The 15419-nt window shown below is 46.5% G+C and overlaps 2 protein-coding genes across 9 annotated transcripts in view; one reads left to right on the top strand and one right to left on the bottom strand.

Annotated features, from left to right (window-relative positions):
* LOC108033619 (transmembrane protein KIAA1109 homolog) overlaps positions 1-11364 on the top strand; it is a 29628-nt gene extending 18264 nt beyond the window's left edge. For all 8 annotated transcript variants that reach the window (XM_050885435.1, XM_050885437.1, XM_050885436.1 and 5 more), the window contains 9 exons: positions 14-669; positions 732-864; positions 926-1787; positions 1851-2466; positions 4981-5949; positions 6013-9679; positions 9743-9943; positions 10014-10144; positions 10207-11364. In XM_050885435.1, the coding sequence (XP_050741392.1) occupies positions 14-669; positions 732-864; positions 926-1787; positions 1851-2466; positions 4981-5949; positions 6013-9679; positions 9743-9943; positions 10014-10144; positions 10207-10893 (7922 nt within the window). In that variant the 3' untranslated portion in view covers positions 10894-11364. The remainder of the gene's footprint in view (positions 1-13; positions 670-731; positions 865-925; positions 1788-1850; positions 2467-4980; positions 5950-6012; positions 9680-9742; positions 9944-10013; positions 10145-10206) is intronic.
* LOC108033621 (xaa-Pro aminopeptidase ApepP) lies at positions 2468-4764 on the bottom strand. Its single transcript, XM_017107994.3, has 2 exons — positions 4620-4764; positions 2468-4504 (listed from the first exon to the last, which is right to left on the bottom strand). The coding sequence occupies exon 2, from the start codon at positions 4471-4473 to the stop codon at positions 2632-2634; it is 1842 nt and encodes a 613-aa protein (XP_016963483.1). The 5' UTR covers positions 4474-4504; positions 4620-4764; the 3' UTR covers positions 2468-2631.
* Positions 11365-15419: the final 4055 nt, after the last annotated feature.

Below are 15419 nucleotides of genomic sequence, written 5' to 3' on the forward strand. Positions count from 1 at the left end.
TTTTCCTTCTTAGAATACGGTGCCTTGCAAGAGGGTTCCTTGAGCTCCACGAACTCGGTGAACAAATTCTGGCTTGGAGCCGAGAACCACAAGGAGGATTTGTATTTCTGGATGGCCAAGCAGCAGGATAACAAGAAAAAACACTTTGCCGAGAAGGAACACGCTCGCCCGGCTCCGCCAAAGCTGCATGGACATACAGGACAAACTCGCAGTGGCATAATGCAGGATTCCATTAAGCTGCTGGATGCCCATCTAATCTTTGAACCACTGCTCACTTGCTTAGGAGTGATGCCGCAGCAGATGATCAACAAGTTTTCCAATGCTGACATATCTTCTCTGGAAAACTTTGGCACTAATCTGTCCCTCATCGGAACATTTGACTCCATTCGGGTGGACATTGTGGTCAGCGAGGCGGGTGACAAAAAGAACTCAGCCCAGAAACCAGCTAAGCTGAACAAGAAGGCAAACGGCGGCAGAGCTTCCATAATGATGGACACTCCTTTGTTCATATGCGAGCGAGTGGGTGTGGAGTTGGAAGTTCTGAAAATGTCCGATGGCATGGTGGATCAGGCTCGCCAGAATGTCATTTATATGTCGCGTCGTCAGCTGAAGAAGCACACCAGCACTGTGATCAATTTCAGCCTCAATGTGAGATTCATATCGCAGCAGGTATGTGGAAATCATACAAAGAAGTATTAAAGTAAGGTAACTAAAACTATTTCGTAACTCAGGTGAATATGCCGCTGCTGAGACTGCTTCATCAGATCTGCAATATGTACCAGAACGTAAAGGATGCCCAGAACGAGTTCCATGACCAGCCCGAGTTGAGCAAAAAGAGCCAGACCAAAGATGAATGCAGCTTAGGTAAGAATCTAAATACTGAAACAATAAACCCAGAAAGTAAACTAAATTTTCTGTATCGCAGCTTCAGAACCCACAGACATCCTGCCGTTTAACTCGCTATCGGAACGCTTTGGCCATGGGGAAAGCTACTCGGATGAACGCTACGACAAGTTCAACGAAACAATGCCCACTATGGTGGCACGGCCCCGTCCTGGTGGCTTGGCTCCCATTATACAACTCACACCCTCTCCAAACGCCAAGAACCGGCCCCAGAGTTTCGCCCAGAAACTTCGCTCCACCGGAAAATCCGTTAAGGGCAAGCTGGGTTACACTAATCTGAATGAGTCCAGTTCATCGCCTTTGAGGGATAGCCCGACAATGTCGCTCCATGAGCAAAACATCCTCAAGATGACCACGGAGTCAAAGGCTTCCCTCAATGGGGCCTGTGCCACCAGCGTTAGCGGGGACTACCAGAACACTCTGACCAAGGCAGGAATGCCAACGATGGCTCCGATGTTGGAGACGCCCAACTGTTGGAAGACCATATACCACCTGTTGGAGTTATACGGAACAATGCCGGAGACCAAGACTGTGGTTCAAAGGAGCTCGTTGAATGAGCACAAGAGCAAGCCAGCGGGATTCGCTCATGATGAGGATGACTTGGCCAGTGCACCCACACCACTGCCGCAGCACCGAGAGATGATGCTGGTAGATGCGCCCTCCCAGGAGCGAACGCGTCTGATTGTCTTCGGGGTGGCCAAGATCCACAAAACTCGTCTCCTGGCCACGCTTTCCGGTCTGAAGCTGGAGTCGGAGATTACCACTCTCAACAGCACAGCCACTTGGAGAAAGAAGGCTCGACCTGTCTCCTTGGAGTGCTCCCTTACTGGACAAGTGGGTCGAGCCATGATTGTGCTGCTTGAGGGAGTGGCTCCCAGTCAACAGTGAGTGTTATTTTACACATTGTTTATAATAAACTTTTAATAATTTTATTAACTTCTCTTCAGAACCGTGGTGAAGGTTACTGTTGGCAAAAGCCAGACTTTGTATTCGAGCCTCTCAAAGCGGGGAAAGGATAAGAACAGCGGCCTGCTATCGATTGGGGCTGTTAACATAGACATTCCGCAACATCCGGTGGCCCTGCATGGAATGATGACCCGAAGCTCCAAGCAATTGTCGTCAACGCTGCAGGAGCTGCGAGTAAAACGTAATTCCGGGCGGTCCACACTCCGTTCACATACGGCCGAGGAGCCGGAGTCGCCGTTCCATGCCCGACACTCTGGCGGTGCTAGCAGTGGCACAGGAGTGGCCGGTGAGATGCGGGAGCGAACTGTTTCCGGCGGAGCAGGAGCCCAACAGCAACCACAGCAGGCGGCTCGTCGGGCAGCTCACTTGGCGCAGTCGAAGACCGGAACAGCCCAGCACCAGAACGGATTGCTCCAGCCCCTAGTTATGCAGTTCAACGTGCTGTTGCAAAGTCTGTCTATCAACGCAGCACTGCTTCCCTCGCTACAGGCCCAGTACCGCATGAATCATGTTAGCTCCATGGGAGTGACCGGCCAGAGGGCCAAGTTTGTCATTGATCTGCCCACGCACACGCTCAGCTTTAACACGAAGATTCAGGTGAGTTTATATTCTTTCTTTGCAAAAAATCATTTATTCAAAATGCATTTGTATAATTAGCTTTTTTAAGATCTATAAAAGCATTATTAATAGTTTAGTCTTGGGAAAAAGAGTATGTGACAGAAAAATAGATATGAATAACGAATAGAATATGATAAAATGATATTAAATTGGCTGAACTTCCTTCTTAAGCCAGGCCAAAGTAAACTCGTCGCCTTCGCGTGACAAGATTGGCGAGAGAGTGTCCCAAACATCCTGATGGTAGTCATTAAGAAGCTTTACTTCAACATCGGATAGGAGTTCCTTTTTGATCATTTTAGTTTGCTTCGGGCACATGGTGATAGTTTTGAAAGTGAGGGCGCCGCGTTTGGCAAAATTGTGTGCCACTTTACCAGGTACAATCTGCACAATGTCCTCGACACGGATTCCGAACTCTCCATCCTGGTAGAATCCAGGCTCGTTGGAGATGAACATGTTCGCCTGGAGACCAGGGTCGTCGGGCATCAGTCGAATTCCCACCCCCATGGGACCCTCGTGGACATTCAAGAAGTGACCCACTCCATGGCCGGTGCCGTGGCCGTAATCCAATCCTACGTCCCATAGGGCCTTCCTAGCCAGAGTGTCCAAAACCTGTCCCTTGACCTTAGCCGGGAATACTGTGGCGCCGAAACTAAGTTGTCCCTTCAGAACGCGAGTGTAGGCTTCCTTCTGGAATTCGGTGGGTTCACCAAAGTGCAGAGTCCTAGTCACATCCGTAGTGCCATCCAGATACTGAGCGCCCGAATCGCACAGATAAATCTCCTTGTCGTTTATCTTCCTGTTGGTTTCCTCCTTGGGGTGATAGTGAATAACAGAGCCATTCGGTCCCGAAGCACTTATTGTAGTGAAGCTAAGGCCCATGTACTTATCCTTCGAAGCCCGGAATGACTCCAACTTATCGGAGCCGGAAATTTCATCCACTTCAGCTCCCTTTTTGACTTGATCTTCTAGCCAAGCGAAGTACTGACAAAGAGCCACTCCGTCGCGAATGTGACTGTTGACGAAGCCCTTGACCTCGACATCGTTTTTGATGGACTTTAGCACACATATGGGCGTTACCTCCTGAATTCTACGTGACTTGGGTATCAAAGCAGTTAGGTAGTAGCTGCTGGTCGGTGCAATCCAGATCTTTGACTCCTTGGTCGACACAATCTTACTGATTTCCAAACCAATTGAGGCGTAGGGCAAAACGCTGATCTGTACATTGTTCTCCGTCTGGTGCTGCGCAAAATCGGTGGGTAATTTGCCAGAATCCACAAAGAGCAGCAGCCCATCATGGGTCACAATCAAGTAGGAGAAGAATACGGGGTTGAAGTCAATGTCCGACCCGCGAAGGTTCAAGAACCAAGCGATTTCATCCAGGGCACTTACAACCAGTGCGTCTGCATTCTTGTCCTTTAATTGGTTGCGCACCACCTCCCACTTCTTGGCTATTGGCACGCCGGAATACTCCAGTTTCAGGGTGATAATCTTGTTGGACGTTTGCGGGGGCTGGTCCTGACCCCAGACCTCGTCGATGAGGTTGTTTTCAATGGGCACCAGTTGGCATTCCGCCGAGATAAGCTCCGTTTCGATGGGTTTCCACACACGGAACGATAGCAGGCGGGGATCCACGCCCACAAAGCTGCCCTTAGGCAGATTCTTGGCCAGCCAGGCGCCAATCGAGGGCGTGGTGGTCAGACCGTCTCGCATCAGCACCCAATTGGAGTCCAGCTGCTTCTCCGCCTGCTGATAGTACCGCCCGTCGGTCCAGAGCAGGGCGTTATCGGTGGTTATCACCGCCGTGCCTGCGGATCCATCAAATCCGCTGACAAAGGAGCGCCGCTCGTCGTGCTGGCACTGATACTCCGACTGATGGGCGTCGTCCGAGGGCACTATGTACGCCGAAATGCCGCTGGATTCGCCCACTTGGGTACGCAGCATCAGCTGCCTCAGCTTGGCCAGAATCTCGGTGGTGCTCCGCTTCATCGTGGTTCCTCAATGGCAGCAAAATGTGTAACTAAAGGGGAAAAAACAGAGAATCTAATCAACTTGATACGATAAGATAATCATCCGTAATCGGGTACTTTATCCCATAAATACATAAATAACCGGGAACATTAGGTGTCACTCACTCAACGACTGTCAAACTATTGTTTAAACTACAGGGTGCGATTTGTTTTACTAACGCTGCTTGTTTTTAATTTTTTTGCAATGACAAATTAAATTTAGCAACTTATGGCTGCGCAAAAATGCTGGGTATTAGATCATAAAGCTTTTTCGCTTTTAGTATTTTTTGCCTTTTGAATAGAAAAGGTAACACTAACAGCTGCGTGAATTCGAAAAAAGGCGCGAAGTTTAAAATATTTTCTGAAAAAATATAACATACGAATAACGCTGTTTAATAGGTCTTAATAAAGCTTTCTTCAATGCCAAATAAGTTGTATGGATTAATATTTCAATGGTAAAATTAAAACTTGTTTGCTTCCTTTGCAGAACGAAATGAATCTTCCATCGGAAGCGTGTATTGGACTGCCACCTGTTCACGTTCTGGCTGAATATATTCCAGATCATCGCCAGGATCACACTGAAACAGTGGAGGGCATTGTCCTGCGTCAAGGTGGCTACGTGAATGCCAGTGCCGAGATCGGGGAGTTCGAGCGTTGCCTGACCACAGACCTCCTAAACCATTTGGTCTTTGTACAGAAGGTGTTCATGCGCGAAATCAACGAGGTGCTGCAGAAGGTGTACGGCGGTGAGAAGCCCGTTCCCCTGTGGACAGAGGAGAGTGGCGAGAACTCAGGAGCTGTGCAGGAGTCTTCTCTGAAACGCATCCTCTTCTCCATCAACATTTCGATGAAACGCATTCAACTGACGGCCACCACGCCCTGCTCCTCTGCGGTTCGTTTTGAAACCGGAATCCTGGAGCTGCAGCTCTCGAATCGCGTTAAGAACCTTGGGGACATGAGTAACCGCAAGCTCTTCTTCAAGGCTCACATCGATTTCAATCTATCCCTGGGGCAAATCATACGTAATGTGATTTTTGACGAGGCAGAGCCCGAGTTTCAGCAATATGCCTTTTTCCACACCACCATCAATTTAAGGAATGCCTTCCAGGACGAACTGCTCAACGAGGATAAGGAGTTGATTCTGCTCACCCTGAAGAGACCACTGGTTTATGTCCAGCCCATTGCCGTGGATAAGGCCATCCTGGTGTGGCTCAACTACAAGAATGCCTACGAGTATTGGGCGGAAAAGCGCGCGAATCTCTGCCATGAAAACACCCAACACAGTCAGTTTGGTCAGTATTCGGGGCAGCATCAGAACCATAATTTGCAGAATCCACAGGTGTTCGATCGCGTGGCTTTTGGCCAGATAGCCAGCACCAATTTATCCACGCTCTTCCTTCAACTCACGGTGGAGGACATGGGCATTTGCCTGCCTCTCAAACAGGTCAACACCACGGTAAGTAAAAAACCTGCACAATGTTTTGTAGGGTTTGCGATTAAAAAAACATATTTTTCGCAGACATTCGGCTCCCGTTCTTATCAGGACTTTGATGCCAAGGGAGCTGTGGTGATCACGCTGGAGAACACCATAATCTCGGCCTGCAACTCAGGGGCTTTGGTGTCCAAGGGCAAGTTTCAGGGGTTGTGCCTGCGTTTTGCCGACGATTTTGAAACCAATCTGGATGACTGGAAACCCAACAGTGCAGAGCCAATCATGAACGTGTGCGTTGTGTCCGAGGGAACCTTTGAGGTCTGTTCCCGCACCACGGCTGCCAAAAAGGGCGAGAACGCCAAGTGGCTGCTGAATGTGAAATGGCAAATGGAGGGCGTTGACATCCACCTGGATGTAAATATTGGCAAACAGCTAAGTTCTCTGGGTCACACTCTCACAATGCTTACGGGCTTTGAGGAGGATGAGACCCAAATGGAATCGCCCGACAGCGATGAAGGAGATCAGAGCTGCAGAGATACGTTTGTGCGAAGAAGAGGAGATTTTGATAACTTGCCATCGTTTGTTTTCGATCCCACAATTGATTCTAAGAAGCGTTCGTTTATGATGGAAAAAGAAATGGCCGAACAGCTGAAGATCATCAATGATCTGCGCACTCTGGGAGCCTCTCATAATACAGTGGCCCATGAGGAGAGGCGACTGCAAGAGTTGCAAGCCATTTGCTACAAGTATTTCCGCAGAGATATGATCCAGAAGTGGAAGAGACCCTCGCTGCGAAGGTCACTGAAGAACTACGGTCGTTCGCATTCGTACATTGGTGCGGGATCGTCGGTAGTTGGTGTAGGTGTTCCCCAGACTTTGGACAATGGAAGTTATGCAGGGAGGAGACTTGACACTATTGCTTCCAATGATGAGATATCTAGTCTGCAGAGCACACCGGCATCTTGTCACTCTCGCAGTGCTTCCCTAAAACATACTGGTGGAGGAGGAGTAGTTGGGGGAGGTATCAATGCTCTCGGAAGAGTGACCTTTACAGAGGCTATGCGACAAACTTCTCTACCAAATGCAGACACGGATACGGAGACGGCTGACAACGAGCTTGATTGGCGAGGTGACATCACGCCCAGTGAGATAGATGTTGACGGCACCTCCGTGGAGATGCGACGCAAGCATGGCCACGGTCAGAAACAACCCGAGCCCAACATTGACTTTGAACTGGACATCAAGGTACTGGTAAACTCTGGAAAGTGCGTGCTGCATACAAAGGATACTGGAGAGGAGAGAGCGCAAGGATACGCTGGTGGTTCAGGAGCAGCTTCAAGCGGAGTACCTGCTTCAAGTGTAAAATCCCACAAGCGGGAAAGGAGCATAGGAAATGATTGGGGTAGTCCAACTCCCTCGAGAAGGCAGAGGGACAAAAGCAAGCTTCGCTATAATGCCAACGCTTTGCTGGCCGATCTCACCATCTTCCACATCCCAGGGCTGGATGTAAAGCTTCACTACCAATCTAAAACCCTGGCGGAGCAGTTAACTGGAGATCAAGTGCCTCAGGGTCGTCGAATGGGCAGCAAGCGAGCTACATTGTGCGCTTGGATGACCCTACAAAGTATCCCAGAGGAAACTATCATATCACCTCATATTCTGGAATTCCTAGAACAGACTCTAGAGCCGATTCCTGCTCGACAATCCAGTAGTGTTCCCCCGACTCCATCCCATAACACAGCCGTTAATCTGGACATACTGCCTGCCAACTATGTGACTTATGCTTCATTTCCAGTGGATGTTATAGTTTACTTCCATATGCAACCCTCTACCTTCAGATTTAGTTGTTTGCCAGTTTCTAGAGTGGAGTGCATGCTTCAACTGCCCAGTTTGGATATCGTATTCAGTTCCAAGCGAAGCAGCGACGAGGAGAACCCAGCACAGCCCGGAAATCATGCACATCCGGAGCAGCAGCTGCCCACCGGTGGACTGAGTGTCACCGGCTGCCTGGCCGACTTTAATGTGTTCATCTTCCACCCGTACGGTGGCAAAAAGACTTCCAAGGAAACACAGTTTTCGCCTCTGAGCGACAGTGAGAGGAAGGATTCGTTGAGTATCAACGTTGAGTTTGTCAAGTTCCACATCACGCGCTGCAGAAAGGTGTACATTGAACCGTTGCCCAGTTCCAAGAGATCTCTTGACCAATCGCGAGCAGTCATACGGTTCTCAACCATTGTGGATATTGGAAGTGCCAGTTTCAAGTACGACATGAGGAGGTTGACGGAGATCCTAGCCTTTCCCAAGGCTTGGTATCGCAGGAGGATTGTGCGAAGGCTTTTCCTGGGCGATCTTAGTGTGCAGCAGCAGCAGCAACAACAACAACAACAACAACAAGGAAATGGGTCAGAAACCCCCACAGGTTGCGCACCTGCAACACCAACACCCAGTGAAGACGCTAACAGGGCCAAGGATAAAATGCGCCTAGACTTTGATGGTCAGCCATCGCAGCAGCAGCAACTTGGACACTTTGGAGCTGTAAGACAACTGAAAAACCTGGGCAAGTCGTCCAGCGCTGAATCCTCCGGAACGCCGCCCTCCGAAAAGAACCAAATCACCGCCTGGGAAACTCTGGTTATATTTGCAGTTAACTTCACTAAACTAAATGTGCAAATGAACATTGGTAATGTGTGTGGCAATGTTGTGTGGCTCACGAAAGACTTTCAATCGGATGGACGCCTCTCCATCGGCAGCACTGGCTACAAGAACATGTATGCCGGGATCTATCTAGGAGGATCAGCTCTAGATGCCAAGGGTGGTATAGTCGGTGGCAGTTTCGAGGTGAACAAGATTAACAAACGATTCCACATCAAGGAGGAGGCCGGTATGGAGCCCTATCACACCATGGGATTAAGTTTCATGGCGCTGGAGCTAAGACTAGACTACATGGGAACGTCAGTGCTGATGACACGGATTAGTAGCTTTTCTGCTGCCATGAAGGATGAGTGGCGCACTGCCTCACAGGCGGCAGCAGCTCCGTCCCATGGCAAGGATCAACCCAGAGCTCTGATCTTTATCCATGGTGATCTTAGCTGGGACCAACTGCAGATTATGATTAGCAAGTCAACAACCGCAGATCTGCTGAAGATGTACTTCAAACTGGAGGAGTTCTTCACACAGCAGTTTAAGTCCTCCAAGAGGGTGTTCTCCAGTCTGGAGCCACGCTTGCAGGATCGCACCGCCAGCATCAAGAGGCGGCAGCAGCTCAAGAAGAAGCTGGCGAACGGAGAACTCGTTGCTCCAGTTCAAATCCAGGGTTTGATCGGCGAAAATACAGACGCACGTCATCACCGTCATTGGCAGAAGCCACTGGCGCAGGCCGTAGGTTTGGTGGTGCCTTCACTAGTGACCCGTTTGCCACGCCATGGTAATGTGCTGGGTGGCACCGTAGAACTCCGTGGGCAGAACATCTCCTTGGCCTGTTTCCATGGCATTAACTTTAAGTCAAAGTCGTGGGCTCTGTTCAGCTTGAGATCCCCATCCATCAACTTCGCCACGGAAGCGCGGCAGAGCGAAGACGAAGTGCTGGTCACTCAGACTCTAACCTCTTCTTTGGGACAGACTACAGAGGTGCAGCAACAGCAGAACCATTCTATGGCCATCGTCAGTCGAATAACCAGGAACATCATTTTCCCGCCCCAGTTCAAGACGCTTAATGAGTGGTTCCACTATGCCTTTGCTAACAGTGAGATTGATGGTGAGTATAATCCAACTTTTGTTTAGACAATTTGACAAAAATCTTGTGTTTCTTCCCATACAGCTGTGGATCGATTCCCAATGCTGGAGTGCGAACGGGAGATCGCCTCCAATTCTATCGAACGAACGCGGGCCTCCGGAAGCAGCAGCGCGGCCAAGGCGCAGGAGCACAACCACAACCGGGAGGTCATTTTTGCCCTACCCAGCCTGCAGCTGCATTTCAAGACTGAGCACAAGCAGGGACCAACCACACCAGAGCCAAGTGGTAAGTTCTTATTAGTATATGATCTGAAAATAGAATTTAACTCACAGACCTATGTTTCATTTAATTGCAGAAAGCAAGCCGGAAGTTTTGTGCAGCTTCATCACCGAGTTCGATGACCACATCTTTGTGACCGTTGATGCGGACGCTTTCTTCTTCCTGCACGACCTCATCACTTCCTATGTGACTGAAAAGGAGAAGGTGGTAAGTATTGATGGTGATGATTGTTTGAAAATTTTAACTTATACCTCAATATCCCACTCTAGATTGGAGCTCAGTCGGCAAGGGCAGCCTCCCCTAATCTCTCGCAGAAGGCCAACTTGAAGCCATATCTGACCGACGAGATACTCAAGGACAAGAAGGGCGCCTCTAACACGAACCTGACTGCTCAGGGCAAGCAGATGAGCGCCAGCAAGAGCAGTTTGGATCCGCTGCAGGGCAGCCACACAAGCCTAGCGAACACTGCTGCCAATACGTCCGGAGCAGCGACAACGAACACGACGACAGCCACATCAACATCCACAACCTTGTCGCCTGGAGCGGTAGCTGCTGGACCGTCGACAGGCCCCTCCAGCGAAGCAAGTGATGGCAAGCAGCCGCAACAGGAGGGCTCCCCGCCCACCTTTGATCTCGAATCGTTTGTGCGCGATTGGCGGCACTTTGAGTGCCAGACCTGGCATTTAGAGCCCACAGTGCGCCTACTCTCCTGGGCGGGCAAGTCCATTGAGCCATATGGCGTTGATTTCATACTTAACAAACTGGGCTTCAGCCACGCCCGCACCACCATTCCCAAGTGGCTGCAGCGCGGATTTATGGATCCGCTGGACAAGGTGCAGGCCCTGATGATGCTGCAACTGCTGCTGATGGTGCGCGAGAACAAAGTGGAGCGGGATGGTGGGGCCAGTGGAAGTAGCAAGCAGCAACAGCAGAACCATCGACCACCAACGAATTAGCCATGGCAGAGAAACATCTATGACAAGTGACAATTGCCCAAAGTCCTTCGGTTTAGTTTAAGTAGCGATGTATAGATTTTTCACCCGTGTAAAGTTTTTATTATTTATTACCCTGGTTGACCTAGCATGCTTTAAAAAGAAAACTCGCGGTATTATTTGGCCAGAAAGGCAGCTTCTTATACAATGTAAATGGTTTGCTCTCGTTTCCCTACTTTTTAAGCGTATACTCTTTTTATAGGTGTAAAGTCAAGTGCTTCGTGTAATTTGCTCAATTTTGGCGCTTTGTAACTATTATTACATACATGGTTTTGTTATTCTAGGATTTACTATGCAACAATGAGCAAAGCAAATGTGTTTAAACTATAAGTAGCCCTAAATGAATATAGTATACTTAATTATATACAACAAAACGTGTAAGTCTATCGATAAGTAAAGTGAATAAACTTTCGAAAATACGTACTAAAAAATAAACAGAGGGTATAATAATTTTAGTCAGGAGTTTGTAAAATAGCCTGGGAGATTGGATTCTGAGGAAATAAACTTGCGATGGGCAAGACGCTTTAGAATCTGCATGCTAAATTTTATTTTTTAGCTTTCATAGTTCCAGAACTAAGCGACATCAAAAATTTATAGACCATTCAACAACCATTCTAGAATGACAGAAAGTATTTTTCAAAAGTTTCAGAGTTACGTAACAAACTGGCCCTGCGTATAAGAAATATGAAACACATGATTGGAATTCAATTAAATATTATTATCGTTGTGTTTTCACGGTCCAGCGAATACGATAAGAAACTTTATCTGAGTGAGTATAACGAAATGGCCTTGATTTGATAATCGTAGTATTTTTAGTTCAATTACAGATCAGTTTCTCTGCCGTTCAGGCTTATGAAAATGGATCCCGATAAATATAAAAAAAAGTGAAATCAAGCTCTAAAATGCTGCGGATGTTGTTCCTAACAGTTTTGGTTCTCGTGGCTCTGCAAAATTGCTGGGCGTCTTTACCAGATTGTAACTACTATGATACAGTGGACTTAACAATGATAGAAATGGAAAACCAATCGTATACAAAATATGATAACCTGATGCCTTAACTGGGGAAAAGGACCTCATCGCGATTATGAATGGAGGTAAGGAGTCTGCAGAAAGGCATTTGATTGCCTGTGTGTGCAAACTAAGGCCCTGCGTTGCGATCTGCTGTCCCCGTAAAAACTTGTTGGACAACGGCGAGTGTAACGATGGTCTGAAGGAGAAGATCGCTCGTGTCAATCCCTATTTGACGCTAGCCCCAAATGACGGGTCGATGGTATCTTCACGATACAATCTTAAGGATATAACCGTTATAAGGTTAAGGTTCGTCTTTCGATTGTCTTCTGTGCCTTTATCTAGAGAGGATTTTTAGGACGGGAATTTGTTTCTGCAATCGCTAAACTTGAGTTTATTAAGAAAGGAATACTGCCTCTATCCCTATCAGTTTAACTTGGAATTCCCAAAGTCAATTTGCATTGTTAAACAAAGCTTCGAGAGTAAGAATATTCACCCTAAAATAGGATCTCCTATTTGCATTTCCTTACAATTTCTGCAATTTCAGTCATGATGGTAGCAGTGGTATGTAATGTTCTTACAATCGCAGTACATCTTTTCGTAAATAAGCTACGGAATGTGATAGGCAAGTGTCTTATTGGCAGCTTATGCTACCACTTTATTTTGCTGAAAAAGATGTGCGTAGTAGCAGGTTAGTAGATTGAAAGCTGTTGGGAGTTGGTGAATTAATGAAATAAAATGGAGAAATGTGTGAGGATGGGGTAAGATTATAATATTATTTGTTTCCTTGCAGGCTATATTACTTACTTTTTCAGAATGGCTTATAGTATCTGGATCCGCGTGATCGGTTACCACTTATGGAAAGAGTTCAGATCGCTTCATTCTAATTCACCGCGGTATCGTTTCCTTCACTACAACTTACTTGCTTGGGGAACTGCAGCCACAGCGACTGGGATTATCGTTGTATTGGAAAATGTTTGGGGTAATGACCTCCATAATTGGAATTGGGTGCCTCTGCTTGGTTTCGCAGCATGCTTCTTGAGAAGTATGTTTTATTTGACCGTTTTTTGTTTTCTCAATTCATTCAGTTACCTATTTATTTTCGTTCACAGTTGGGACTTGGTATTCCTGGATCTATTATTTTGGGCCGTTAAAGATCCTCGGCATATTCAATCTGGTCACGTTTATCTTAACGGCCTTTAATATTTGGAAAGTGAAAAGGCCACTGAAGTTTACGCAGAGGCCGTCGAGGAGCTGCTTTAACTTCGATAGTCAGAAGTAAGTTAAATTTAATTCGGAATTCGGATATCAAGAAACGAAATAACCGACCACAGCTACGCAAGGTTTATACGACTCTCTGCCCTGATGGGAGTTTCCTGGATGCTGAATATACTTACCTTCTTCACGAAGCTGCGAGGGTTCTCAAATCCCATCATTTCGCTAGTCAATTATATTCATTTTGCTTTGCTAGTCATTATTATTGTTCTGCTTGTCGTAAAGCGCAGCACTTTTAAGTTGCTATGGGATAGGTTAAAATATTAACTACTGTGTGCAAAAGTAAGGAGACTGTTTTTTATATTTTCTTATTTTCAGTGGAACAGTTTATAAAAACGAAAAAAGTGGTCATCGACCGGACCTAAACTGTATTTTGAATTATACTAAATTTTTTCATCACATTTTTGTGTTTTCATGGCCCAGCAAAACTATACGAAATTAAAGTGTATCTGAGTAAGTGAGTATAACGAAAGGGCACAAACATATTGGTTTTAAAGCTATCATTGTTTTACTGTTTATCGTAAAGCACAACACTAATAGGATAATGAATAAGTGCTTCCCGTGATATAGTTATATTTTTGAGTACATTTTACCTGGCCTCGCGGAATTTGGGGAGTACGATCGGAATGGATCAAAGTTCGGTACAATTTTTTAGTAAACATTATTGCTAGCTTAAGTTCGAATATTTCTTAACGTTTTATATTTATGGGCTTTAGCTGAAGATGCGATTGTTGACGGACTGAATGAGAAAAGGTTCCGGTTGATTTCGACCTGACTTCGGTTGTTCCGCCGTCTCCTTTTGGCCTTGGCTGGAGACCCTTTGACTTTTCTAGGCCTCCCAGTTGCTTTTTTTCGTTTTTCTTGCCCGAGTAAACTTTGCATCCGCAGCGCGTATCCGTTTATGTTTTCGTTTTGTCCCGCTGGCTGAGCAGTGCAAATGTTTTCCTCGACTTTCTTGGCGCCTTTCATCGTTTTCTTTCGCCTGTCACTGCTTTCTTTTTCGGAGGCTGAGAAGAGCGGGGCTGCGTCTTTGTAAACATTTCATTTCCCATCAAGGTTGCGTTTTTAATTATCTTTCCGTTCCCTGGCTGCTCTCGATGTGATGGGTTCCCTCTTCTTTTTTAGCATATTAGGTTCTGGTTTTTTGCTTCAGTTTCTACATCATTTCGCTGCCTTTCTGCAAAGCAGTTGCCACGAGTTGATGAGCTTTTCACGCATTGTAGGCGCGCTCGGAATAAAAAACAAAAAAGTCTGAGGTTCTAATGGGGTGGGCGGAAAGCGGTAGGGGAGGGTTTTCGGGGGATTCCCCCTTTGGCAAGGGTCTCGTGTCAGTTTAACTTGGGCCCTGAATGCGAGTGGTTTACTTTGGAGATTAGTTTATCTAAAGTTAATGAGGGTTAAAACTAATAGGCGAATGGCTTAATTTTTAATTATGAGGCTTGCTCTTCGTTCGGGGCTTCTTTTCTTGGCCCCCGTTTTGGACTTTGTGCTCGGGCTCATCTTGTTTTGATTTTCTTTGGATTTTGTTTTTTGTGGCTCCCCGACGCCCTTGACGTTTTGGTGGCACTTAATTTAAACCGCCAGCAGCTTAATGGCTTGCTCAAATGGGTTTTTAAACAAGAAGTACTCGAGGACCCTGAGTACACAGATACAAAGAAGATATCATGCATTCATTGAACTTTTCTAATCTGGCCCCTCCTTCGGTCATTCGATAGCCATTTCGATATTAGTTTTCCCCGGAAAACGCTTGAGGAAAGTTAGCCAAAGAATTTTCGTGTAGCATTTCATTTGGCATCTGCCCCATAAATTGTCAACGCATGTTCTCAAGGTGTCTTGGACACTTCTTTCAATTAATTGGCGAAACTTCAAATTTCACTTTCTTCTTATTTCTTGTTTATTTTTTATTTGGCAATTTATTGAATACGCACAGGTTTGAATTACACTCATCGCATATTTTGTACACACCTGATTTAGCTGGCATTCGTGTCTGGGTCCTGTGAAATATGAGACTAGCTCTAATAGCAATCGCATATGGCTAGATACTTTCAAATGCAATGTGCCTTAGTTTTCTAGGCGACATTAAAAAGAAAAAAAGGCAAACAATGAGTATAGAAGCTCTAAAGACACATCTAAAAAAGATAAGTTATTAACTACAAATGTCTCTAAACAATGTATTTAGTTGCGAGTTTTTAGCTTAAATAGCTTAA

The sequence above is a fragment of the Drosophila biarmipes genome, chromosome 2L (assembly GCF_025231255.1).
Source record: "Drosophila biarmipes strain raj3 chromosome 2L, RU_DBia_V1.1, whole genome shotgun sequence".
Lineage (NCBI taxonomy): Eukaryota > Metazoa > Arthropoda > Insecta > Diptera > Drosophilidae > Drosophila > Drosophila biarmipes.

What these genes read in the sequence shown, in the direction of transcription:
- LOC108033621 (XM_017107994.3), bottom strand. Translation starts at nt 4,473, where the DNA reads ATGAAGCGGAGCACCACCGAGATTCTGGCCAAGCTGAGGCAGCTGATG.